At 38.0% G+C, this 27239-nt stretch overlaps 1 protein-coding gene across 1 annotated transcript in view; it reads right to left on the bottom strand.

Annotated features, from left to right (window-relative positions):
* LOC132129304 (tensin-2-like) overlaps window positions 1–13736 on the bottom strand; it is a 48326-nt gene extending 34590 nt beyond the window's left edge. Inside the window, exon 1 of the mRNA XM_059540847.1 lies at window positions 13369–13736. Coding sequence (XP_059396830.1) covers window positions 13369–13482 — 114 coding nt within the window. The 5' untranslated portion in view covers window positions 13483–13736. The remainder of the gene's footprint in view (window positions 1–13368) is intronic.
* Between the last annotated feature and the right edge of the window lie 13503 nt (window positions 13737–27239).

Here is a 27239-nt window from a genome sequence, read left to right on the forward strand (position 1 = left end):
CGAAGTGACAGCTCATAGAGCATAAGAGAGAGAAGTAATTATCATTTAGGTAGCAAATCATATCAGCTATTTACTGAGCTACTAACAATCAACCAGCCCACTTAAAATGAAAGGTTTTCTTATAGTCTCCAAACTGTGGTCATATTTAATGGCTGTTTAGCTGTATTCGGAGCTGTACGGCAGAAGAGCATCCTTCATTGATGATCTCACACACAGTCTACAGTCTTTACATCCTCAGCAAACTCGACGACATCTTCAGGAAACTTCTTTTATGGACTTCTGCACCATTCTTCACGTTATTACACTGTTTGCCTGTGGAAGCTATGCAATGTTGGCTAAAATGCACCTACTACGTGTGCAATGTCCCAAGATGTTTTAAAGAGTTTGAGGAACATCACACAAGGTTTACAAAGAAATAAATGTCTGCATGTTGTGTTCACACAATAGAACATGTTTTTCGCCATCTTCTTATATTTTGCATAGCCTTTCTTCTCACAATAATGATATCACACTGATATTCAAGATATTTTACATGACTATTCTTCAAAACATACAATAATACTACCATAGCCTCCTGGGACCCAGGCAAAGACCTTTGTCCTCTGTAGAGGACATTATATTTTAGTGAATACCTATGAGACCGTACATGCCACGGTCTGGATGTCCTGTACAGAGCACATTCAGGGCTATTTAGAGATATCAAATGTTTAGTGGTTTGATCATAAACACTTCCTCTCCTTGGTCTTGAAATATGACTGATACTGACAGAATTGTAAAATTTAGCACTGTCAGGGAAATATAATATTTTGTAATTGTCATTTAAATCTCACTTTTTTTTAATTGTTTGTCAAAGAAAAACAAAAAAAAAAACATGGGGTTTCAAATCAGAATATGACTTTTTGTTGTGAAAAAGGGCATACTTTTCATACATGTCTCCTGTAGAGGACACCAGTCCAGAACAAACATTATGTTTATCAGGCATTTTGGGGTCAATAGGGAAAGAAATTATAGATCAATATTTCTTCATTTCTTTTTCCATTATGGTTTCGCCCAAGAACGCATTAATTTGAAAATTAGATGCAATGTATAGACACATTATATTGAATAGGACCAATTTATGAAGTAAAATAGTATATCAAATCATTCTCTTATCTTTCATAACATAGTTGAGATAATCATCTTTGTACAAAGTTTGGTTACAAATAGCCTGAACCCTGATTGGTGAATGAAAAAGTAAAATATTTTGTTTGCCTATACATGCCTTTTCATGTTTTATATTTCTTCTCCATTTGTTTCTTATGCTCCAACCAATGTAATGGCATAATCCTGACATTATTTATTTATTACTTTTCTATTTCAAACTTCAATCATTAAATTAAATGACAACCTTACTGTTTTACTGAAGCAACTATGGTATTTTGGCGACAACACGAGCATATACCTTTACATTACTGAATTTCTTTTTTTTTTTTTAAATAATATATATAATTGACTTAAAATTATTTAATAGTACAGGTTAATAGATTCGCTGACCATAACCAAAAATGCTGTCTATGTAGAAAGCTCACTATGTTTTGAGACACAGCCGATGTCTCTGGTGAGGCGTTTAATGTATGATGACGCAGTAACTATTAGTTACCATCTCGTGAAGTCATATGATGACTCTTTCTTTCTGCTCCAGTGTTTGGTGTAGTTGAACCCCTGGTAAAGAGTGGCAAACCAAAGTGCGCGTTTCCTTTCACTTTCAGCGACCACATACGCATTAAACACAGACTCACACACTGGGTTCAGCAGAGGGATGCAACTTTTAGGAGTTTTATGAGGTTTTCATTTGTGGTTATGTAAGACGTGAAATAATTGTCCCGACAGAAAGAAAACGAGAGACTGCTGGTGCATCTGACATGTTTCATGATAGTGAACATGAAAACAGAACCAGTACCAGCGATCTTCCATTAAAAAGCACACTGTACTTCTTGCACAAGCGTATTATTTACCATATGGGTCAAGAGTGTGTTGTTAAGCTCAGATCAAAACTGCTGTATCTTATTTACAGTTAAAACAAACTAGAGTCGCTTTTCTCACAAGCGTTCAATATATATGATGCTCTTACACATAACACAGGGAAACTGCATATCAAAACAGTGTTGCTCCTAACACATTATTTGCACAACACGCATACAATAACATTTAATAGAAATAATAATCCATATAATAACATCTCATTTCAACCATTGTATGCCCAATTCTTTACATTCAGGCACTATAGAAGTGTACTGAACGAAAATACTTTACCTTACTCATGTTTTTGGAGAATATTCCAACTAAAAAAGAATGTTTCCTTAAAGATTTCACGAGCTACATTCCCAATGAGTCAATGGAGTGTCACTCGACTACTGATGGAGTTCTTTTCTTTACTCTCACTAGACTCCGAGTCTGTCAGTGGGAGGAGCTACAGCGGCAAAGGAACACTGGGGAATGTTGTGACTGGAAGCAAACTTTTCTGATTGGCGGCATCGTGACGAATCGATAGCTGATTGGATGCGATGCCAATTAGAAGCGCCTGCCTTAATGAATGTCTTTCACTATAGCATCACTTTCATTGAGATAATTAGCTCATTTCTGCTTAAAATAATTCAACTTATATTTAATTGGTTATTTATGAATTAATTCTATCATCTACATTTTTTATTATATATTATATAATAATTATATTATATTATAGTATGATGTTTTCCCTTACTCAACAGGAAATTGTGGTATTAACACCAATAAATAAACAAGCAAGCAAAGTTTAAACAACTTTGCAAATAACAAGTTTGTTATTAAGTTAAATCGTATATTACTTTGTGGCTGGTGTGCATTAGACAGTTATTTATTTATTTATTATTTTTTAATGTTACAACTTACATACATCATTTTATCTACAGTACGAATGTATTTACAAAAGTATGCAAGTGTGGCCCTTTAAAGAACTATTAAAAACACAATAGCGACATCAACTGGTCACATGTGGAGTTTTCTGGGGTGCAGCATGTAAAGCGCGCCCAGTAGTATTCAAACGCAATTTAAATTGTGTAAAATGTAGCTTTTGATACATTTCTTAAAAGATGGAAGTTCCAAGAACACAATAAAAATGATAAAGCACCTTCAACTAGTCCATGGAACAAACATCCCAGACTTAATTGTGAAACAGACAAATTTGTTTGTTTAAGAAACATTTAAGAAACATTTTCAAACACTACATGATTAAAACGAATGGCCTCCAATCTAAGTGATGAATCTAGGCCATCAGTCTACGAGCAGAATAAACAGAAATGTGCTCTGTGGAATCGCACAGTCCAAGCAGATGTGGCTTCCAGCACTGAAGCCCCACACAAACACCATGTGATAAATGCCAATGATTAATGCATTTATGAAATAAGCTCCGTATAAACAGAAAACAGTAGGACTGATGTATTAAATCCAAACTCAAATCAGCAAATACCAATGTTTTACTTAATGTTTATTTGAATTACTTAGGGAATGTTTGTGAATATCAAAATTGGAAATAAAATGTGAAATATAACTTTAGATTTTTATTTTTCTTAGGGTTTATATATACACACACACATATATATATATAAATATAAATATATATATATATATATATATATATATATATATATATATATATATATATAAATATTTATATATATATATAATTTTATTTTATTAATTGATTCGTTCTTTCTTGATTATACTGAGATGTACTGAGCTGTTTAAAACCAGATGTGGAAATTCCAGTAACTTATATAGCTTTTATATATTTTTTTATTAAAATCTAGACCAGGAGAGAAAACTAGAGGTCTTATAGAAGAATGATTTTGAGATTATACATATATTTTGACTTTTTACTAGTCCACTTCTAGATATACTGATATATCACAGAATATAAAAATAGAAGATAAGAGTTGTCTGAAGTTGGGATGAAAGGGGTGAAAGAGAAAAGTACAGAGAAAGCATGAGTATCAGGTGGGGAGGAAAAATTATACAATCCAATTAAGGAGAGTGAGTGAGTAATGCTTGTTGAGAAACAGTACAGATAGATGTGTGTATGACACACAGGCCGTGGGAGAGTGTGTGCAGACAGGATGTGGAAGGCACATGGTTGGGGAGAAAGGGGCCCTCAAGCAGGCAGAATGTGAACATTAGAGAAACATGTCCTGTCCCACTCACCAAGCCATGTACATACACATTTATACTGTTTAGTGAACCAGAGAAGAGAGTCTTCTTTATCTAGAATTCATGTTTAATCTTTCAAAATAGAACTATATTCTTCTGCATTGTACATGCTTTCACTTTTCCATCTCTCCCTGTTCTAATTCTCATATTTAAGGTCAGGGATTCAAACAAATCCACAGCTCAGTACATTTTGGCAAGTAACTCATCCCATGTTTGTGCTATAGACACGAGAGATACCTTAAATCATGTGGCTTGTGGAGGAGAGGTGTTATTACTTTTATAAGCAATCAGAAATATAATTTTTACATGGCATATGATAAATTGGGGAGTTGTATTATTATCAGTTATATTTATATAGTATCAGTGTATTATTCTGTATTTAAAATTATAATAATAATCAACACCTGGTTTTATAAAAATGTCTGTATTTGAAGAAACACCCAATATTTACTCAGATTTTTATGTAATTACAGCTTAAGTGTGGGGGAAAACTGTTCTCTGATTATATTTACCTGAACAGTAAATAATTATCAGTATTTGAAAGAAGTTATGTAAACGATTGTACAAATGATTTTTTCTGATTACTCTGGTTTGATGATGAGTTTTAGCATCAATAGAAATGTATTTTTTTTATGATTTCAAATTTTATTAGTTTAAATATTATTTGTCAAAAGTATTTGTCAATATTATTTTGAGTGATAGTGTATATTAAAGGAGGGACTGGAGTCATAGAAAGCAAAACATCATGGAAACTTTAGCAGCGGAACAATGCTCTGGCAAACACCCACAACACTGTAGCATCATAATGATGTGTTTTGTAAAATGTAAAAATGTATCTTGTAATTATAGCCAGGGGACTGTGGTGGGACAAAAATGAAAAAATAGAGTGAAAAAAGGTGGAAGTGTAAATAGAGCAGGATCATTACTCACAGACAGCAACCCCCAGCTGTGGAGGTGAAACTGTTTTAAAGCCATGTTTCTGCGGCACAGAGGAGGCCTGTGTTACTTACCGTAGCACCTAAAATTATTTTAAAATAATAAAACAGGAATTCCCCGATATTTCAAAACACCTGTGGCCGAGTCAACATATACACTTTTACATCTTATTCCCTTTTCAAATGAATGCGCTTTGGAAACACATATTTGTCGTGTGGTGATGTAATATTGACCAACAGTTTTGGATGGAATGTTTGAGAGAGAACACAAACGTTATTTAAAAAAGAGGGGGATGCTGAAAGAGGGAGAGAGAGAGATGAGAACATGCAGAAAGAGGAAATGGAGGGAGGGGTGAGTGCAGGAATGATTGGGTACAAAAGAGCTAGGGGCTGATTAAATACAGCTGTGGAGAGAGGGAGGGAAATAGATGATTGAGAGAGAGAGAGAGAGAGAGAGAGGAGGAGGAGGAGGAGGAGGTAGGGAGAGAGAGAGAGAGAGAGAGAGAGAGAGAGAGAGAGAGAGAGAGAGAGAGAGAGGAGGTAGGGAGAGAAAGAGCGAGAGAGGGAGGGAGAGAGAGGGAGGGAGAGGGAGAGGGAGGGAGAGGGAGAGGGAGGGAGAGAGAGGGAGGGAGAGAGAGAGAGGGAGGGAGAGAGAGAGAGGGAGAGAGAGAGAGGGAGGGAGAGAGAGGGAGAGAGAGAGAGAGAGGGAGGGAGAGAGAGGGAGAGAGAGAGAGAGAGAGAGAGAGAGAGAGAGAGAGAGAGAAAGAGAGAGAGAGAGAGAGACTGTCAGCCAGTGGACAAAACTAAAGCAAGAGCATTTCTTATATGTACAGTCGTGGCCAAATGTTTTGAGAATTACATAAATATTGGAAATTGGAAAAGTTGCTGCTTAAGTTTTTATAATAGCAATTTGCATTTACTCCAGAATGTTATGAAGAGTGATCAGATGAATTGCATAGTCCTTCTTTATCATGAAAATTAACTTAATCCCAAAAAAACCTTTCCACTGCATTTCATTGCTGTCATTAAAGGACCTGCTGAGATCATTTCAGTAATCGTCTTGTTAACTCAGGTGAGAATGTTGACGAGCACAAGGCTGGAGATCATTATGTCAGGCTGATTGGGTTAGAATGGCAGACTTGACATGTTAAAAGTAGGGTGATGCTTGAAATCTTTGTTCTTCCATTGTTAACCATGGTGACCTGCAAAGAAACGCGTGCAGCCATCATTGCGTTGCATAAAAATGGCTTCACAGGCAAGGATATTGTGGCTACTAAGATTGCACCTAAATCAACAATTTATAGGATCATCAAGAACTTCAAGGAAAGAGGTTCAATTCTTGTAAAGAAGGCTTCAGGCGTCCAAGAAAGTCCAGCAAGCGCCAGGATTGTCTCCTAAAGAGGATTCAGCTGCGGGATCGGAGTGCCACCAGTGGAAACTTTAACCATGCTGTGAATGAACTGAGAGATAAAGCACGCAGGGCCTTTTACGCCATAAAATGGTAATGTCCTATAGAAATCCCTATTAGAATTTGGCTGAAAATATTAGAATCAGTAATTGAGCCCATTGCACTCCATGGCAGTGAGGTGTGGGGTCCACTGACCAATCCAAATCAAGATTTCACCAAATGGGAAAAACATCCAATTGAGACCCTGCATGTAAACTGTAACTGTAAACTGTGTAAAAATATATTACACGTGCACCGGCATACAACAAATAACGCATGCAGGGCAGAATTAGGCAAATATCCTCTAATCATAAAGATACAAAAAAGGGCAATCAAATTCTGGAAACATCTGAAACTCAGTGACCCCCAATCATATCATTATAAAGCACTGCAACACCAAGAGATGAGCAAAGAAAGCAGTCCCCTTCCTCAGCTGATCCAGAGCTTCAGTCCTGATGCTTCACTAACATGATGCTCTGAATCACATCAGAATAAATTAGATTACTGCACAAATCAAACAGAATTACATCACTCACTGGCAAACCCAAACAGATCAACAGAGTAAAATGCGATGCCATTTGACTCTAAAGAGAGAGTACAGTATGGCAGAGTATCTGTACACAGTGTCAGATAAGAAACTGAGAAGCACGCTGACCAGATACAGACTCAGTGGACACAAGCTGATGATAGAGACGGGCAGACACAGAAAAACATGGCTGGCAGCAGAGCAGAGACTCTGTTCACACTGTGATCTGAATCAGATGGAAACAGAACTGCACTTCCTAACAGAATGCCCCAAATATAAAGGGACATACGGACAGTGTTCTGTGATAAAATACAGCAGATCCATCAGACATTTAAAACTCTTCCGAACCAGGAGAAACTGCCGTATCTGTTAGGAGAACACAAGAACTGCTGTGTGTTTGCTGCTCAATATGTGTCTGCCTTTCATGATGTTAGAGAAAACACTCAACCTGCCCTGATCTGATGTTTCCATCACATGTAGATGATGTTATGCCATATTACTGTATTGTATTACCTAGATGTATATTTTGCCTCTGTTAATCTAATACCATATTCTATTTTATTTTATTTTATTTCTAACTTATACATTCACATACACTAATTCACTTAGCACTACATGGTTAATACTTTTTATATATTTTATTATTACTATTATTCTTTTTCTTTCTGTAAATACATATGTGCACTATTTGTAAGCAGCCCAGCTGCAACTGCTTTGGCAATACAAATGTACAGTTTTTGTCATGCCAATAAAACACACCTAAATTGAAATTGAGAGAGAGAGAGCATGTCTTTTTCCAGGGATACAATGTCTCTTTGTAAACTTTCCACTCTTGTTTTCATCATTACAGTAGTATATGTGAAGTATAGTTCTGACAAAATATTCTAATGTTAGCTTTACCTACATCCCACCATTGACCAAGATTTTTAAAACTGTCTTTTTTTAAGTTTCCACATATCCCAGAAAACCTTAAACTTTTCACAGAAACTGATATCCTGTAATAATTTGACATTAAAATGCCAATAATAACAAGGTTTAACCACTTTCTTTAAATTAAAATCCAAAGTAATCATATGGTGATCTGAAAAACCATTAGGCAAGATGGATACATTCATTACCTTATTATTCCAAATCTTCCCTAAATAAAATCTAACCGAGCACCACTAACTTATTCACACAAATCTGTTAAATCAAACTCATTTATAATTTTTAACAATTGAATGCTTGACTGATTATGTGGCTCCTCTCCATTCCTATCAATTATAAAATTAGTTGTGCAATTCCAATCACCTCCAATTATTATGCACACAGTATCATCAATTTTCTGAATAACTGTTCTCAATTCCATAAAAAAAACCACACGCTCATGTCCATTATTAGGAGCATATACTTTAATTAAAACAAATATAGTTCCTTCAAACTCTACTTTAATTAAAAGTGCTCTGCCTTTTATAATTTCCTCTGTTGATAGAATATTTAGATTTAGATTTTTGGAAAAAAAAATAGCTACCCCAGCACTTGTGTTTGTACCATGGCTAAGAGCATATTTCCCCTCCCACCACATACCCCACTGAGTCTCATTATTATTACCTGTATGTGTTTCTTGCAAAAAGACTATATCAATTCTTTTAACAAACTCTGATATCATGGCTAATTTATTCCGATCTCTACCCCCATTTATATTTAAGGAACCAAATTTTAAAAGCTCCATAGAAAAATGAGAATAAAGAAAAACAAATGTGAATAGATATAATAAATAAAGTATGAAAATCACTGTGCATTTGAGCATCCTACTTTTGCAAAGCTCTTTTTTCTTTCCGTAATTTAGCCAGAATCTTGTTCAGCCTAAACCTCTTCTTCTTGCATAAAGCTTCATAACTAACACCTTTCATCATTGACACCACTGACCATATGAATTTGTCTATTTCCGGGAAAAAATCCTTCACCTCAACAGTTTTTCCCAACGTCAAATCCAAAAAATCATTAATCTCCTGCACCGAATGTTTCATCAATATTCTGCAACCCAAACTCAGAAACATCCGACACCTCAGACAATGTATCATCTTCCCTCATTTCATAATCCTCACCTTTTTCAACATCATTTAAGCGTCCATTATTTTCAATAATCACTTCGCAAGCAGCACTTTCATTTATTTCCTCTACTACTGTATCTGTACTTTTTTCCAAGACCTCATGCTCTTGTGCATTCTCCACTTTTTCTCCTTCATTTTGAATTCTGTCTACACTTTCACGTGATTCATCATTTCGGAGCTATACTCTACTCGTTAGGCTGAGGCTGCGTTGTTGTCTTTTTTACATTAGCGGCAGTTACTCCACTAGGCCCATTGACCTCCTCATTAACATGGAGCAAATTTGTTTGTTATGATGGAAATAAAACAGAGGGAATAAGTAATAATATAAAAATACCAAATTTAAGATTATAAATATTAGATTATTTCACTCTGTTTCCATTATTTAAAAAAAAAAATTTAATACTTTGTAATGGATTTTAATATTTAATATTACATTTATTCATGTATTTACAATACTAATACAACACATCTGAAGAAAGTCAAAAGTAAAAAAAACAATAACAACAAAAAACATTATTTTAAAACTAGTAATGATACCGTGATAAATGTGGTCATTTTTTACAATGAAAAAAAAGCTAAAATTTTATTAGAAAAGTTACTATAGGGCAGAAGAAACACCCAATATTTGCACTGATTTTCATATGTTTTATGAAACGCCGAATCATATGCCACTTCTCACTCTTTGCCCATTTCCAAACTCACTCCCAAAACATTTACAGTACCACACAAACCCTGCAGCGGGCAAATGTCAGGGTCGTATTCTGAATGGTGAAGGAAAGCAAACAGATGTCATAATGTGTTATTATGACCCCAGCACACTAATGCTTTGATGAAGTGGTACTAAAAGGGCAGGGATGTTTTTTTTTTCCTTTCAAGTGTTTCCAGTTCACATTCGTCACTACGCACACAATTTTTCCCATGTTCCCTCACTACACACACATCCTCTTTCTGTCAGAGTAACACCATGATGTCTGACTGTGTCCTTCTGAGAATATGCAGTAAGTAACACACTGTAGGTGTGTGTATCCTTCCTAGCTTTCCAGAGATCAGTTTCATTTGAGAATGAGGGAATGTGAAACAGACAGATCAGTGCTTCCAGAATTCCAATGATTGTGAGATGAACTTGTGACCACAGTGTGAGGACGTTGTGAGTAGATGCCAATGTGTTGTTAAGTGGTTGCTAGGGTTTTCCAAATATTTGAAGATATATTGCTATGCAGTTACCAGGGTGTACTGGGTGGTTTCTATTGCCTAAATTGTAATTCTAATTGCTCAGAAATGTAATAGTTTTCATTCATAGCACAAAGTGTTCTTTTTTTATGTGCATGTTGGGATCAGGGGAAGAAGAAATAAAAACATGTTTATGTCCCTGTATGTGTTCCTGGGAAAAACAAAGCCTATTTATACGTTGACCAGGCGTTTTCCTGTGCGGTGTTTATAGTGGATGACTGTGGACTATGGCTGCAGTAAACTAGCACTTGTTAAAGTTTCTGTCATTCCATGCATATTCTAGAAATATACCATAAGTCCCAAAGAGCAAAGATAAACAAGAGGATAGTTTGAGAACAGCTGTGTTTTCTCATTGCAGAGGAAACTCAGGAAACCATAAAGCACAGCAGTTTGCTGGATATTGATTAGAACTAGCGAAATGACTGAAATAATGATTTCAATAGGAATTCATCACTAAAAATATTTTGTTAGTGAAGGACTCTACTTATTAATCAGTGTTTAAAACATTTTGCACAAAGAAGCCTATGACAAGTTTTGAATAACAAACAAAATGAAAAAAGAAACAAAACAAAATAAGATAAAATAAAATAAAACAAAAAATAATAAAACAAAACAATAGATTATAGAAAATTAAACAATAAATAAAATAAAAAAGGAGGATAATAGAACATAAATAAAAAAAATAAAAAATAAAAAAAAATAAAAATAATAAATACAAAATTCTGTTCCAGGTCAAAGTGACCATCCAGATGTATAACTCTCCCTCAGAGACAAAGAAGAATGACACACAATGCAAGACAGCTTGCAGACCTCACAGACTCTCAAGACAGAGACTGGAATGAAGTCTTGGTATTCATCACACTAAAACAATAGCAGATCTCAATAGCAAGATTCTGAGAGGCTAAAGCCTTTCTATGTTAATTTATCAAAAAAACTGTAAACAGCCAAGGGCTACGAATAATGCAATCTGTAATGAAAGGGCACAATGATTGATTTGGTGTGACGAGTAAGTAATACATGGATCTGAAGGGTCGTGGGTTCAGATCCTGTGAGGGTTGATCTATGAAGCCCTTGACTTCTGGACACCAAAACTTTGGTTGCTCTACTGGGGCATAGAAAGCATCAGCTAAATGTCAGATTGCTAGTTACTGTAGATAGCACCATAAATGGGCTATATGATTGCATTACACAGTGTTTCATTATAGTCTCATCAGCAGACCAAAATCCTCCTCTATGCCACATGATCATACACTGATTTAGGAGTATCACCATTAAACTATGCAACCACAGCAAAAGAAAAGAAACTAATCTGGTATTAAAATAAATATCTGTAAAAGCAAACATTATGGTTGCAGTAATAGGAGGAAGCATTCAAAATAAACCACAGCCTTATGCAAGTTTGCTTATTAAAATATCAACAGGACAGTGGATGGATTATTTTGCAGTACCTCAGTGATGTAGGTGTTTGGGCACAGATGATGGACATGCGACAAAATATGAAAGTGGCATGGCTGAATAAATGCTAAGATGTGAATGAATAAATGCTCAATCACTACATGTGAATGAGCCTCGGGGACCAGACCATTTTAGACTTTCACTCTCAGGCATGTAAAAACACAATCAAGCCCTCCTCAAGTTCTCCAGGCCTTCTTTGTCAGAGTCAACAATCAGGGAGATGTCGTTACTCCTAAACAAACGCACTCATCCTCACACAAAGATCTGAACAAACCCCTAATCTTAAGTATTCAGCGTGTATAACTCATCCCACACTGGTATGATACGTCAAATCATGCAGCTTTTTGAGGAAAGGTGTGATGTTACTTTTGGGACACACTTTATTTTAAGGTCCCGATCTCACTATTAACAACTGCATCAATATACTATTGATTTGCTGCTTAATAATAGGGGTATTTAGGGTATCTAAAATATGGTTGTGAAGAATAGGCCATTAATATGTTTTATAAGTTCTAATGAACAGCCAACATGAATTAGAATTGGTTCCTAAAATAAAGTGTTAAAAAATTATGATTTTCATATTGTGTGCAATAAAATGGGTGAAAAATGTCTCATATACTCACTATAAACTAAACGAGGGATCTAGGTTATATCTAGCAAAGAAAAATCCAAAGACACTTGATCAGTCATCCAGAACACTGTAGCAACCACACAGAACACCTTAGTAACCATAAAGAATACCCTAGCAACCATCAGAACTTCAGCAACCACTGAAAACAACCACTAGAGGACCAGAGTAAATATCCAAAGTACTCTCGCAATCAAAATATTATTAATAAACATATTCGGTCAGATTCACCAGTCTTTGGAGAACTGGCCCAACAGACATGTCACAAAATTGGCAAAATATATTCTTCTTAAATTAAGAATAAATAAACAACAGGGAACAGGCATTGGCTTTCAAAAAGCAACAATCCAAAATAGTATAGCAACCACCCTGAACACCTTTGTAACCACTGAGTATACCCTAGCAACCACCAGAGCAACCATCCTAAATACCCTAGCAACCACACAGCAACACCCTGACATTGTGGTGGCAAGTTTTGCATAGGCAAGCATCACATTTTCTTAAAAAATATGAACAAAAAATCTATTTTCAATAATGTGATAAATACATGATAAAATCAAGGCAAGCATAAAACACCGTTCTAGACCCTCTACACATAACAAGCATGTAAGTGCACAACATATATTTAGGCAGATCGCAAATGCATCCTATTTGTTGCTGTTTTCAATAAAAGAAAGTAACTTCAACAGCTTGTGAAACTTCTGACTGACCCTTAAGACCTCAACAAACCCAGTTCATCACATGGGTTTCACCACAGACTCTTGATCATCTGACACTGCAGCACACAAATAAACATGTTTTCATCACCTATAAAAATTTTTGAAAGTACCCACCTTGGTCAGCCTCATGTTTCCCCTGGACTTTCCTCTCTCCCTCCTTAAAGACCCTCTCACGGGTACCGGATCTGGCTCGTCCCCGCAGCTATCCACACTCAGGGCACAACCCATATAGAGATCTTGACCCTGCTGGTCCGTCTCACCACGCTCGCTCTCTCTGGATGAGGTTTCCCGAGCAGACAAGAGCAGCTGTTTTTGTCTGCTCACTTGAGGCCCTTCCCCTTTTCCTGGCTTTCATTCAAACACACACGCATGTTCGCCAGTTCACACTCATCTGTCTCTTGTGAGCACACATGCGTAAACAAAGGTGAGAATATACCCGATTAATCAAAAGTCTATTAGCACTCTGAAAGCAGCACGCGTACGGTCAGCCAAATATACACAACTCACAAGCCAACATCCAGAGGATATCAGCCCCCACCCCCTACTTTTCCCAGAAACACTCACTCCATTGTGCTCAAGTTCTGTCTTTCAGAACATAAACAGACATATGCGGACTTCTTTTTTTATTACCTTACTGAGATTATGCTATTCATTTAGTCAGTAATTGCTTAGCTTTAGTGTTAGGAGAACATTAAATGATGCCTCAAATCATGCAAGTTGTAGAGGAGAGGTGTGCTAGTACTTTTCTAAAGAATACAATTTATTTTCATCAGGTGGACAAAATAAAATAGGAAAGATATCCCATAGATGTACATTAAATGAGGAACCTGAGCCACATATAGAGACCATAATATTACAGAGATTTTGAACACCTAGCAACACCACAGCAACCAAAAAAAAACCCTAGCAATCACCTGGCAACCACCCTATCACGCCCCATACAATCCACCCAGGTACACACTTAGCAACACCCTATCATCCACCCAGGACACCCAAGAGATCACCCAGCAGCACCCTATCATCCACCCAGGACACCCAAGAGATCACCCAGCAGCACCCTATCATCCACCCAGGACACCAAGGCAATCACTTAGCAATGCCATGATATAATCCACGCATAACACCAAGGTAATCACTTAGCAACACCGTATCATCCAGCCAGGACACACAAGTGATCACTCAGCAACACCCTATCATCCACCCAGGACACACAAGTGATCACTCAGCAACACCCTATCATCCACCCAGGACACACAAGAGATCACTCAGCAACACCCTATCATCCACCCAAGACACACAAGAGATCACTTTGCAACACCCTATCATCCACCCAGGACACACAAGAGATCACTTAGCAACACCCTATCATCCACCCAGGACACACAAGTGATCACTCAGCAACACCCTATCATCCACCCAGGACACACAAGTGATCACTCAGCAACACCCTATCATCCACCCAGGACACACAAGAAATCACTCAGCAACACCCTATCATCCACCCAAGACACACAAGAGATCACTTTGCAACACCCTATCATCCACCCAGGACACACAAGAGATCACTTAGCAACACCCTATCATCCACCCAGGACACACAAGTGATCACTCAGCAACACCCTATCATCCACCCAGGACACACAAGTGATCACTCAGCAACACCCTATCATCCACCCAGGACACACAAGAAATCACTTAGCAACACCCTATCATCCACCAACGACACACAAGAGATTACTCACCAACACCCTATCATCCACTCAGGACACCCACGTAATCACTCAGCAACACCCTATCATCCACCCAGGACACCCAAGTGATCACTCACCAACACCCTATCATCCACCCAGGACACACAAGTGATCACTCAGCAACACCCTATCATCCACCCAGGACACACAAGAAATCACTTAGCAACACCCTATCATCCACCAACGACACACAAGAGATTACTCACCAACACCCTATCATCCACCCAGGACACCCACGTGATCACTCAGCAACACCCTATCATCCACTCAGGACACCCAAGTGATCACTCAGCAACACCCTATCATCCACCCAGGACACCCAAGAGATCACTTAGCAACACCCTATCATCCACCCAGGACACACAAGAGATCACTTAGCAACACCCTATCATCCACCAATGACACCCACGTGATCACTTAGCAACACCCCATCATCCACCCAGGACACACAAGAGATCACTTAGTAACACACTATCATCCACCCAGGACACACAAGAGATCACTTAGTAACACACTATCATCCACCCAGGACACCCACGTAATCGATAGCAACACCCTATCATCCACCCAGGACACACAAGAGATCACTCAGCAACACCCTATCATCCACCCAGGACACACAAGAGATCACTCAGCAACACCCTATCATCCACCCAGGACCCCCAAGAGATCACTTTGCAACACCCTATCATCCACCCAGGACACACAAGAGATCACTTAGCAACACCCTATCATCCACCCAGGACACACAAGAGATCACTTAGCAACACCCTATCATCCACCCAGGACACACAAGAGATCACTCAGCAACACCCTATCATCCACCCAGGACACACAAGTGATCACTCAGCAACACCCTATCATCCACCCAGGACACACAAGAGATCACTCAGCAACACCCTATCATCCACCCAGGACACACAAGAGATCACTCAGCAACACCCTATCATCCACCCAGGACACCCAAGGGATCACTTAGCAACACCCTATCATCCACCCAGGACAGCCACGTAATCACTCAGCAACACCCTATCATCCACCCAGGACACACAAGAGATCACTCAGCAACACCCTATCATCCACCCAGGACCCCCAAGAGATCACTCAGCAACACCCTATCATCCACCCAGGACCCCCAAGAGATCACTTAGCAACACCCTATCATTCACCCAGGACACCCACGTGATCCCTTAGCAACACCCTATCATCCACCCAGGACACACAAGAGATCACTTAGAACATCGTCCAGCTATGTCTCTCCGGTCGTCAAACCAGAGATTATTGTGTATACCGAAATCAAAGCTGAAAAGCAGGGGTGATCGTGCATTTTCAGTGGCCGCTCCAAGACTGTGGAATGCTTTACCTTTTAGTATTAGATTTGCTCCATCCTTGTCTTTTTTTAAATCTAGGCTAAAAACCTATCTTTTTGATTTAGCATATGGCTAAAGATGAAATGTATTGTTTTTGTATTGTTTTTATATTTGTATTTTGTATTGATGTAAAGCACACTGGTCAACTGGTGTTGTGTTTAGTAGTGCTATAGAAATAAAATTGACATTGACATTGACATTGACTTAGCAACACCCTATCATCCACCCAGGACACCCACGTGATCACTTAGCAACACCCTATCATCCACCCAGGACACCCACGTGATCACTTAGCAACACCCTATCATCCACCCAGGACACACAAGAGATCACTTAGCAACACCCTATCATTCACCCAGGACACACAAGAGATCACTTAGCAACACCCTATCATCCACCCAGGACACCCACGTGATCACTTAGCAACACCCTATCATCCACCCAGGACACACAAGAGATCACTTAGCAACACCCTATCATTCACCCAGGACACACAAGAGATCACCTAGCAACACCCTATCATCCACCCAGGACACCCACGTAATCACTTAGCAACACCCTATCATCCACCCAGGACACACAAGAGATCACTTTGCAACACCCTATCATCCACCCAGGACACACAAGAGATCACTTAGCAACACCCTATCATCCACCCAGGACAGCCACGTAATCACTCAGCAACACCCTATCATCCACCCAGGACACACAAGAGATCACTCAGCAACACCCTATCATCCACCCAGGACACACAAGAGATCACTTAGCAACACCCTATCATCCACCCAGGACACACAAGAGATCACTTAGCAACACCCTATCATCCACCCAGGACACACAAGAGATCACTTAGCAACACACCAGTTTTCACCACATCATATAAATGTGACCTCTTGTTAGAATCAGGATCAAAGTATGAAGCTTTGAAATTGAGTTAAATAAAGTTTCCAGAAGCCACAATGAGGAGCATGCAACTCCAAAAGATCTTCCAACCTCAAAGGGGTTTCTCATGTTAAGATCATGCTTAATATCTCTTGCCTTCACTTATCCATTTACTAATTTTTCCTCGCATATTTTCCCAGTATTCTCGTGTAGCAGGCCAGCTGTAACCACGATTATCCACCAGGAAATTAAATGGCATATCAGACCACAACAACCATTGCTGGCAAACCGCAGCTCTGCAGGGCTATGGGCTGAGTTGGTATGTGAGTTGGCAGCATTGATGTGTAGGGGCTGGGCTTAGGCTGTGCAGCTGAGAACCTGTGTGAACAGAATCGGACCTCTGGAGTGGATTTACCCTGACAAGGCCTCCCAGAGTCAAACTTTCTTTCTCTGCCTCTTAAGACTCTTTTAAGGTGCGTGTTTTCAGTTTTCCAGAGGACCTTTTTTTCTTTTTCTTGAAGGACGATAAGAGATGCAGATGGAGAGGAGGGGGTGGGGGTGACATGGTGGCCTCTGGGACTATTAAATCGTACCCCTTTTAAGGCAAATTCCACTCATGCCTCTTTGGCCCCTTTAGCTTCCCTCCCTCCTCTTTTCCTGTTCTCTCTCTTTCTCTGAATGCACACATCCCTTAGCAAAAAGTAGTATACTTCAAGTTTATTTTATTAAGTTTACTTAAGTAAAGTTCAAGTATACTTTTAAGTATACTTTATGTAGCAAGTATACAAAGTGTTCTAGTGTTCTAGTAGTATACTTGTAAGTGTACTGTTTCAATACTCCTTGGGACTAAATCGGCCCACTTTCTAGTATATAAAATATACTTTTAAATATACTTTAAGTATAACAGTAGCAAACTTTGAGTACACAACTAGTTTACCTCTATGTTTGTAGTTTGTACTGCAATTATAATAAAAGTGAACTTGATTTGCTGATAGTTTACTAATTAAATACTTTGTACACTTATACTGCAAGTATACTCATAAGTTTTCTTTAAGTGAAATTTATATCATACTTTAAGACTACAATGTCCCTATTTAGGTTTGAATTTGTATAAAATTTGTTACATGAATATCTGAGCATGCAAAACAAACAAAGAAAGAACAGTGTATCTGCTTGTAAACAAAAACATTTCATTCTAGCTTCATGCATTCTTTTTTTAAACACTAATGTGGGTAAGTTAAAAAAAAAAAAAGGTTGATAGAGGCAGGCTATGCACACTTTAACTACACAGAAATCCTTGCAAAATTCCAATCAGACAACGGATGAGGAGATTTCGCTCAAGAGCATGTATGACCTAGACTTTATTTATTATTTAGTTCTTTTTGAGAATTAACAGAGGTTTAGATGTTGATGTTTTATTTGAAAATGTTTGGTAACCATTATAGTGATCAGTGTTTGCTTTAGTTGGGTAGTTTGACTCTTGGCTTAGTAAGTTTGTGGTTCCTGTAATAGTGTTTACCAAAACACATAATTTGTTATAAAAGGAGCCATAAACAAAGATAAGGTGATATAGTTTTCATCATCATGAAGAAAAATGATTGAGGAAAATTATTTTTATCGTCATTGACCCAAAGTGGTTATTTATTATTAATGAACAATATTCAAGAGACAATACTTTCTTCCCTCAGATCAGACATTCTGAATTTTTATCTTTAAATACATTTTGGGAGAAAAAGCTTTTGAGACACATAGACATCAATAATCAGTATATGAATCTCAACAATGGTGACATGCTTCATGTAGCAATGCATGCGGGGAGCCACCATAGAATAAAACGCATGGCTCCCAGCATGCATTGCTGTATGAAGCATGTCACCATTGTTGAGATTCATACGCTGATTGTTGATGTCTGTGTGTGTCACCATAGCATAAGTTTTTTGAGCTCATGTTTGTTAAAAGATTTTAACTGATTGTTATAATACCGTTGGATCTCATGTGGCAGAAACACAGGGTTTGTAATATGAATGTACTAACAGAACAACATAATTGTTAGATTAAAAAACATCAGCGAATCAGGTTATTTCATGATGATTATAAAACCATTAACAGGTAACAGCCATCACCTGATCTCATGTCACTGTAGCTTTCTTTGATGCTGCAAATGTGCTCGACAAACAAACTGTCACAGCAGCCACAATAGCCAAAACATATAATAAGTGTTAAGAGCTCAACTAATGGAAACACTAATCACTGTTATGGTGTTTAACTGTTATGCTGTTATGGAAATTAAACACATTAGAGTTAAACCACTGTTAATTTTCAATAAGAGCTTTTGTAGATGTCTGACAGAAATAAAGTGGGGTAGTGACAGAAATAAATATGGGGTGGTGTTAGCGCAGTGGATAAGACCCATGCCTTTGGTGTGAGAAACCTGGGTTCGAATCCACTGTGAGACACCAATGTGTCCCTGAGCAAGACACTTAACCCCTAGTTGCTCCAGAGGCGTGTGACCTCTGATGCATTTCACCCATTGTTGCAGTGTGGTGCTTATTCCAACCAGAATTCAACATCTGTCTGATGTTGGAGTTTGACACCAAACAAAATTGGGATTAGACCTCAACCTGACTTTAATTTTCAACCAAAATATGACGTCTGACTGAGGTTGGATTAGTTGGAGTCCAACGTCTTCCTGACGTCACACTGATGTACTGTGCCTGCTGGGTGGTGTTTCTTTTTCTTCTTCACTTGTGTATTTTTGAATATTTTGTACAGAAGATGCATACTAGCACCCTCTACCATAAAACAATGAAAACACAGATTCTAGGAGTATAGCTCAAATATATTTCGACTTTTTGTGAGTATAGGTCAAGTATACTTAAACGTAATTTTAAGTATATTTCTGAGAAGTACATAAAGAGCATTTCTGAGAAGTACATAAAAATTAAACTAAAAGTATACTTTCCTATTTTTTAGTTTAGTATACTATACTAATAGCAGTATACTAATAGGACACTTGAATAAACTTCTTTTTCGTAAGGGATAGGCCAACTCTCTGAATGCCAATGTCCCTTTAACAACTTTCTCAGGTACACAGAAAATATTCCCTTCTTTAAAACACTTTTCTGCCTGTCCTCCATGTTTTTGTGTCTCAGAGTTTACAGGTCCCCATGAGACCTGCGTGAAAACATCATCAATTAAAAATTCTAGAAACCAATATTAACAGATCAGTAACGTAACATGTTTACATGCAGCCTAGGAATCTGTTAGGACTTGATCTAAATTCAATTTTAACCTGAGTGAAAGAGGTAATCTTAAAGAAAAGAAACTTGAAAAGTATCATTTATTACCTCATGTCATTCCAAACCTGTATGACTTTAATAATTCTACAGAACACAAAAGAAGATATTCTGATGATTGTTTTGTCCATACAGTTAAAGTCAATGGGATCCAAAACAACATCTACCAAAAAATTTACTTTGATGAAGTGATCAATGTCTATCTCAAAACAGGTTTCCAAACACTTTCCAAATTCATCCAAACAGGCAGTCCTGGTCCGATCAAAATCACCAATGTTGCTATATGGGCCTACTCAAAAAAACAATTGCAAGAGTTTACAATGGCACATTTCACCTTTAAATTCAGACAGTCTCATTTAATCAAGATAAGCTCAGACAAATATATGGCTATGCAAGCACTTTTTCCATAAAACTAAGTGCAAGGAAAACTAAACATAGATTTAAAAAAGCAAACCCAGGCAGTTTTAAGAGTAATATGTCACCTTACGCAAACAGAGAATGGAATGATCTATGGACTGATCATAATGAAATGTGTTTGTCTGATACACAGATTTTGGCACTTCATGAAGTTGATGAGCCTACCATTTAGTTCTCAGTGAGATGCATCTTTCAACACCTGAAGTGATCGCAGCAGGAAATTGCTCCAAAAAGCTATCATCTAGAAAACAGTCAGCTGCCGACAGTAATGGTGAGGGGAGGTTTTTCAAGCAGGGAAACAGAGGACAGAGAGACAACACACTGACCAGATTAATTATGAACTGACTGAAAACGAAAGGATTTACAGAGGAGACTACAGATGTCTGTCTGGACTTTTGAACCTTGTTTTTTTTAAGTTCTGATTGCTGCAAAAAAAAAATGGAAAGGAAGAAGGAAAATTTAGTCGCATGAGAAAAGCTGAAAAGACTACTAAAAATAGAACAAGAAAACAAAGATTGCACAGTCCAAAAAAGGAAAGATAAACACACAGACAGACAGGAGAAGATGAGAATCTAAGAGAACATTCGAGACGTTTTCAAACAAATGGTTTTGGATTGGCCACTAAGCAAAGATACTTCAAGCAATTTTAGATGAAAACAAATTAACTGAAATACTTAAACCAAACAACAAAGCCCACAGTCATGCTGTTAAAGTACTCACAACATGCAATCTATGTAACAAATATTGGTACATTTTCCCCCAAAAAATACAGCTGGTCCTTGTCTGTGCAAAACTCACTGCTACAATACCTATAGTATTGAAAATAGTTTTTAATGCATTTCTATGTAGTTGCTAGGATGTTTCAGGGAATTCAAGGTGTTCTAGGGCAGTGGTCAACCACCAACATTGCACATTTTGCAAGTCACTTTGACACACCAGGTCTTGGATTCTCATAAGCTGATGACCTGAATCAAAATGTGTAGTATTGGGGGGCTCCAGGAATGTTGTTGAGAACCACTGTTCTAGTGCAAGGATGTTCAATCCTGCTCATGGAGGGCTAGTGTTCAGCAGAGTTTAGCTCCAACCCTCAGTGACATATCAAACACACCTAATCCAGCAAATCAAAATTCAAGATTTCTAGAAAACGTTCAACAGGTGTTTTGGAGCTAAACTCTGCAGAGCATTGGTCCTCCAGAAATAGGATTGGACACGCCTGTTTTAGGGCATTACAAGTTAATAGAGCTCATTCAGAAGTCCCTGTGATAATCTGGGGCCAGTTGAATAAACAGTCACCATGTTAAGACTCTGTATTAAAAACAAGTTTGACTAACTAGCAGTTAACCAAGTGCTTATCAATCTTACTTTTCAGTTCAAATTAAACCCATTAGACCTTTATGTAACTGACTTTAAAAGTTATGACCAGACTTGCAGAAAAAAAATTAGTTGTCTATTTTTTAAGACTATTCTAATCAGTTTATGCAACCAGCCAATGGTCTCTAGATATATTGGTTTATAGGACTTTTATCCATTTTATTACATTTGAAAATTGAAATTGAAAATCATAGAACTTCACTTAGAAAAGTAATAGCACAATTTTTCCTTAATAATAATAGCTGTACAATTTTGAAGTATTCATGCCCAGGCACAAATAATGTGGGGACAAAGTCCTGAAGTCTACTACTTGGAGCATAGTCTTCAGCACTGCTCCTGAGGACCCACTGCCCTGTCGAGTTTAGCTACAACCCTAACTAAACACATCTGAAATTGCCAATCAAGGTCTTCAGGATCACTTTAGGATGGGCAGGTGTGCTGAAGCAGGTTGGAAAAAATATTGGCAGGACAGTGGGTCTCCAGGAGCAGGGTTGAAGACCTAGGACTTAAGAGTTAGGGATTTGAACTAACCATACAATCAACAGAAATAGTGAAGATTACCGTAGCACAAACAAAAGTAGATGGAATGTTAGTACAAATCTTGCTGCACTCATTTTTCTGAATATCTGGACATCAAGACTTTTACCTGTCAGAAACTTCCAGTAAGGTGTGTTGAGACAAGTTGGAGCTAAACTCTGGAGGACAGTGATGGATGGAGGATGGAGTTTAGACACCCCTGCACTAAGCCAAGGGTGTCCAAACCTGCAACTGGAGGGCCAGTGTCCTGCAGTTTTACTCAGACCTGCTCCAATAACCTTGCTAGGAGGTTTCTAGCAATTCTGAAGACTTTGATTTGCTGGTTCAAGTGTGTTTAATTTGAATTGGAGCACAATTTTGCAGGACAGTTGTCTATCCTTAGAACTCTTATAAAGTAAGACGCCAAGCTGCTTACAATGGTTCTTTTACCCTCAGCATTTGCTTCAATGCTTGAACTGATCCACTAGACCTGGGTGATCTCACAACACATCCTACCTACAGAGGGTGTGAGAGACTGAAAGGACCACCTATTGTTTATACAAAGCCATGACCTCAACAAACACCCTCTTAGTTTACAAGCAGGCTTACAAATAACATACTAATATGCTTTTAATATCCAAATCTGTTAAAGGATTTTAAGGCTGCATTAATTAGGTAAACCAGGAACACTTCCCATAACACCCTATGTACTTGCTACATCATTAGAAGAATGGCATCTACGCTAATATTTGTCTGTTTCTCTCTTATTCCGAGGTCACCGTAGCCACCAGATCCAGTACGTATCCAGATCAGAGGGTCACTGCAGTCACCCGGATCTAGTACGTATCCAGACCAGATGGTGGATCAGCACCTAGAAAGGACCTCTACAGCCCTGAAAGACAGCGGAGACCAGGACAACTAGAGCCCCAGATACAGATCCCCTGTAAAGACCTTGTCTCAGACGACCACCGGGACAAGACCACAGGAAACAGATGATTCTTCTGCACAATCTGACTTTGCTGCAGCCTGGAATTGAACTACTGGTTTCGTCTGGTCAGAGGAGAACTGGCCCACCAACTGAGCCTGGTTTCCCCCAAGGTTTTTTTCTCCATTCTGTCACCGATGGAGTTTTGGTTCCTTGCCACTGTCGCCTCTGGCTTGCTTAGTTGGGGTCACTTAATCTACAGCGATATCGTTGACTTGATTGCAAATAAATGCACAGACACTATTTAACTGAACAGAGATGACATCACTGAATTCAATGATGAACTGCCTTTAACTATCATTTTGCATTATTGACACACTGTTTTCCTAATGAATGTTGTTCAGTTGCTTTGACGCAATGTATTTTGTTTAAAGTGCTATATAAATAAAGGCGACTTGACTTGACAAGAAAATTTCAGAGTTTACCACAGCGTATTTCACAGTCTCCTCCTAAACAAGTGGTCAGTTTTTACTTACTGTCCTGCAATCTTCCAGGGCTTGGGTAGGTTCTTTATTTTTAGATCCCGACACTCTTGAGCATGCTGACTGAGAATGAAACCAATTGTGTCGAAACCAGGGTGGGTGCGAGATCCCAAGGGCCATAATTTAGTCACTTTTTCGTAAACAGGAGAGACTGGGAAATCTTGCCAAGTTCTAAGAAATGTTACACCACACACCATTGCCAAATAAAGCAAAACTCGTCCGGCATTTGACCACACAACAATAAAACTGTCTTAAATGCAACAGAAGTAAATCGTATATTTTATGTTATTTCACCAATTGTTTGTTCATCTTCAGTTTGAAGTATCTCTGCCAAGAACAATATATTTTAAAGATTTATCTGGGCTACAGAAGTGTTTGTGACTACTTGCTTTCTGTAATAGGCTATGGCCACAAAAATGGTTTCCATATGTATGTAGACCAACTTCACCTGAATAACCTCAGGGTTTGTCATAGGACAAGAGCAATCAGACTTCAAAAGATTTCACAGCAATCTTTCCTTCAAAAGCCACATTTCTTGCATTTGTAAAACTGTATTTTACCATCTCAAAACTATATCTAAATTGCTATACCTATGCTCTCAATGTCAAATGCAGAAATGCTAATTCATACATTCATCACCTCAAGGTTAGACTGTAATGATTTATTGGGTGGTTGTTCTGCACGCTTAATAAACAGACTCCAGCTAGTCCAAAATGCAGCAGCTAGAGTTTTTACTAGAACCAGGAAGTATGACCATTTGTACATACCCAACTGTGGGCAGCAGATCCTTTTCCTTTTTAGCGCCAAAGCTTTGGAATAATCTACCTAACATTGTTTGGGAGGCCGACACACTCTGCCAGTTTAAATCTAGATTAAAGACCCATCTCTTCAACCAGGCTTACACATAACACATTTACACATTTCTATTACTCAAATCTGTTAATATATCCGTTTAAATACTCAAGTCCGACATTTTACCTTGATAATTTCAGAGAAAAACAGGATTTCACTAGTCACTTAAAAACATAAGCAGCTGAACGTGGTCTTGTTGATGTCATCAGAAAGAAAAGTAATTTCAGGGTTGGGGCAAGTTGTTACATTATGTTGAAATATTGCAAAGACAGTTTTTTTCTTTGGAATAATGTACACCGAAGAATCATCACAATAAAACCAGGAATATGTATTTTAATTTCATGTTGGCTTCAATCTGGCCCAATAAACATAGCTACTGAAAGAGAACCAGACAGACATTAAGCACAGGCAAAACTTCACAGATCAGAATAGAATGATATGTCAATGAGACACACCACATGCGCAGATGTTCTGAGAACATTGGGTTCCTGTTCTCTGGTCTGCATCCCACGGCCCTGTCTGCTTCCTGTCAGGGTTGCTGTAATAGAAACAGATACGACCCTTTGGGCCTGGGCTCAGTTAATGAGGCCCGAAAGGCCGGTTGAAGGGCACATTCTCTGGCCTCCGTCCAGCAGAAGGTCACAGGATGAAGGGGCTGTTAAAGGGATGCACAGCATGAGCAGAGTCATATTTATCATTGTTTGATGCGTGACGTCGAATGGTTCAGAGAAGCAATCTGTCCAAAAACATTCTTTCAGCACAACATGCTTCCTGTTTTAACTGAATTTAGTTAGTAATTTTACTTTTAAGTAGCCAGTGTAAACCTGCACCAACCTCTCAACCTATTTTTAACGAAGTTTTTATTTTTTAAAGCATTCCCTCTTTAATAACATCCTCATAATGTGGGGAGTAATGAAACCTTGTTCCACTGGAATCTTCATGGGAAATGAGAACAGTCCAAAACTCCTGCCCTCCAAGCATGTATCCAGGATATACATACAAACTCTAAGTGCTGGCGGACGTTGCAGACATTATGCCTTGCAGTATCAAGGATCTGGATCTTTTGAACATAGTGGCAGACCAAAGGCAGACTGAACGACTAGTGACCTTTGACCTCAAAGTATACCAATGGTCCAGGAGACATAGAGCTTCAGGGGGGAGCTGGCATTAGGGTCCAAAATAATACTCCCCAAGTGCCAGATGAATAGAAATACACTTAACTTTGAAGTCCGGGCGATACATGTGGAATATTCTTCAAAAAAAGGCTTTAAAAAGCCAAACAAAACAAAAAAATCTTACTGACTACAAATAGTGAACACAGTTTAAGTTAATCTATAAAAAAATGCATAAGTAACACTGTTAATTATAATATTTAACAAGTATCTATTAATATCCATTTTATTTTAAATGTAGACAAAATAATATATATTTTTAATATATCTATCATCTTAATAACAGATAACAACTAAACTAAATTATACATACATATATATACAGTACAGACCAAAAGTTTTGAGCTGGACCGCAGACAGAAGGCAAAAGGGCTAAGCATCTCTCGGGGAACTCCTTCAAGACTGTTGGAAGACCATTTCAGGTGACTACCTCTTGAAGCTCATCAAGAGAATGCCAAGAGTGTGCAAAGCAGTAATCAAAGCAAAAGGTGGCTACTTTGAAGAACCTAGAATATGACATATTTTCAGTTGTTTCACACTTTTTTGCTATGTATATAATTCCACATCTGTTAATTCATAGTTTTGATGCCTTCAGTGTGAATCTACAATTTTCATAGTCATGTAAATAAAGAAAACTCTTTGAATGAGAAGGTGTGTCCAAACTTTTGGTCTGTGCTGTATATATATATATATATATATATATATATACACACACACACACAGTGGGTATGGAAAGTATTCAGACACCCTTAAATTTTTCACTCTTTGTTATATTGCAGCCATTTGCTAAAATCATTTAATTTTTTTTCTCATTAATGTACACACAGCACCCCATATTGACAGAAAAACATAGAATTGTTGACATTTTTGCAGATTTATTAGAAAAGAAAA

Source organism: Carassius carassius, chromosome 46, assembly GCF_963082965.1.
Source record: "Carassius carassius chromosome 46, fCarCar2.1, whole genome shotgun sequence".
NCBI lineage: Eukaryota > Metazoa > Chordata > Actinopteri > Cypriniformes > Cyprinidae > Carassius > Carassius carassius.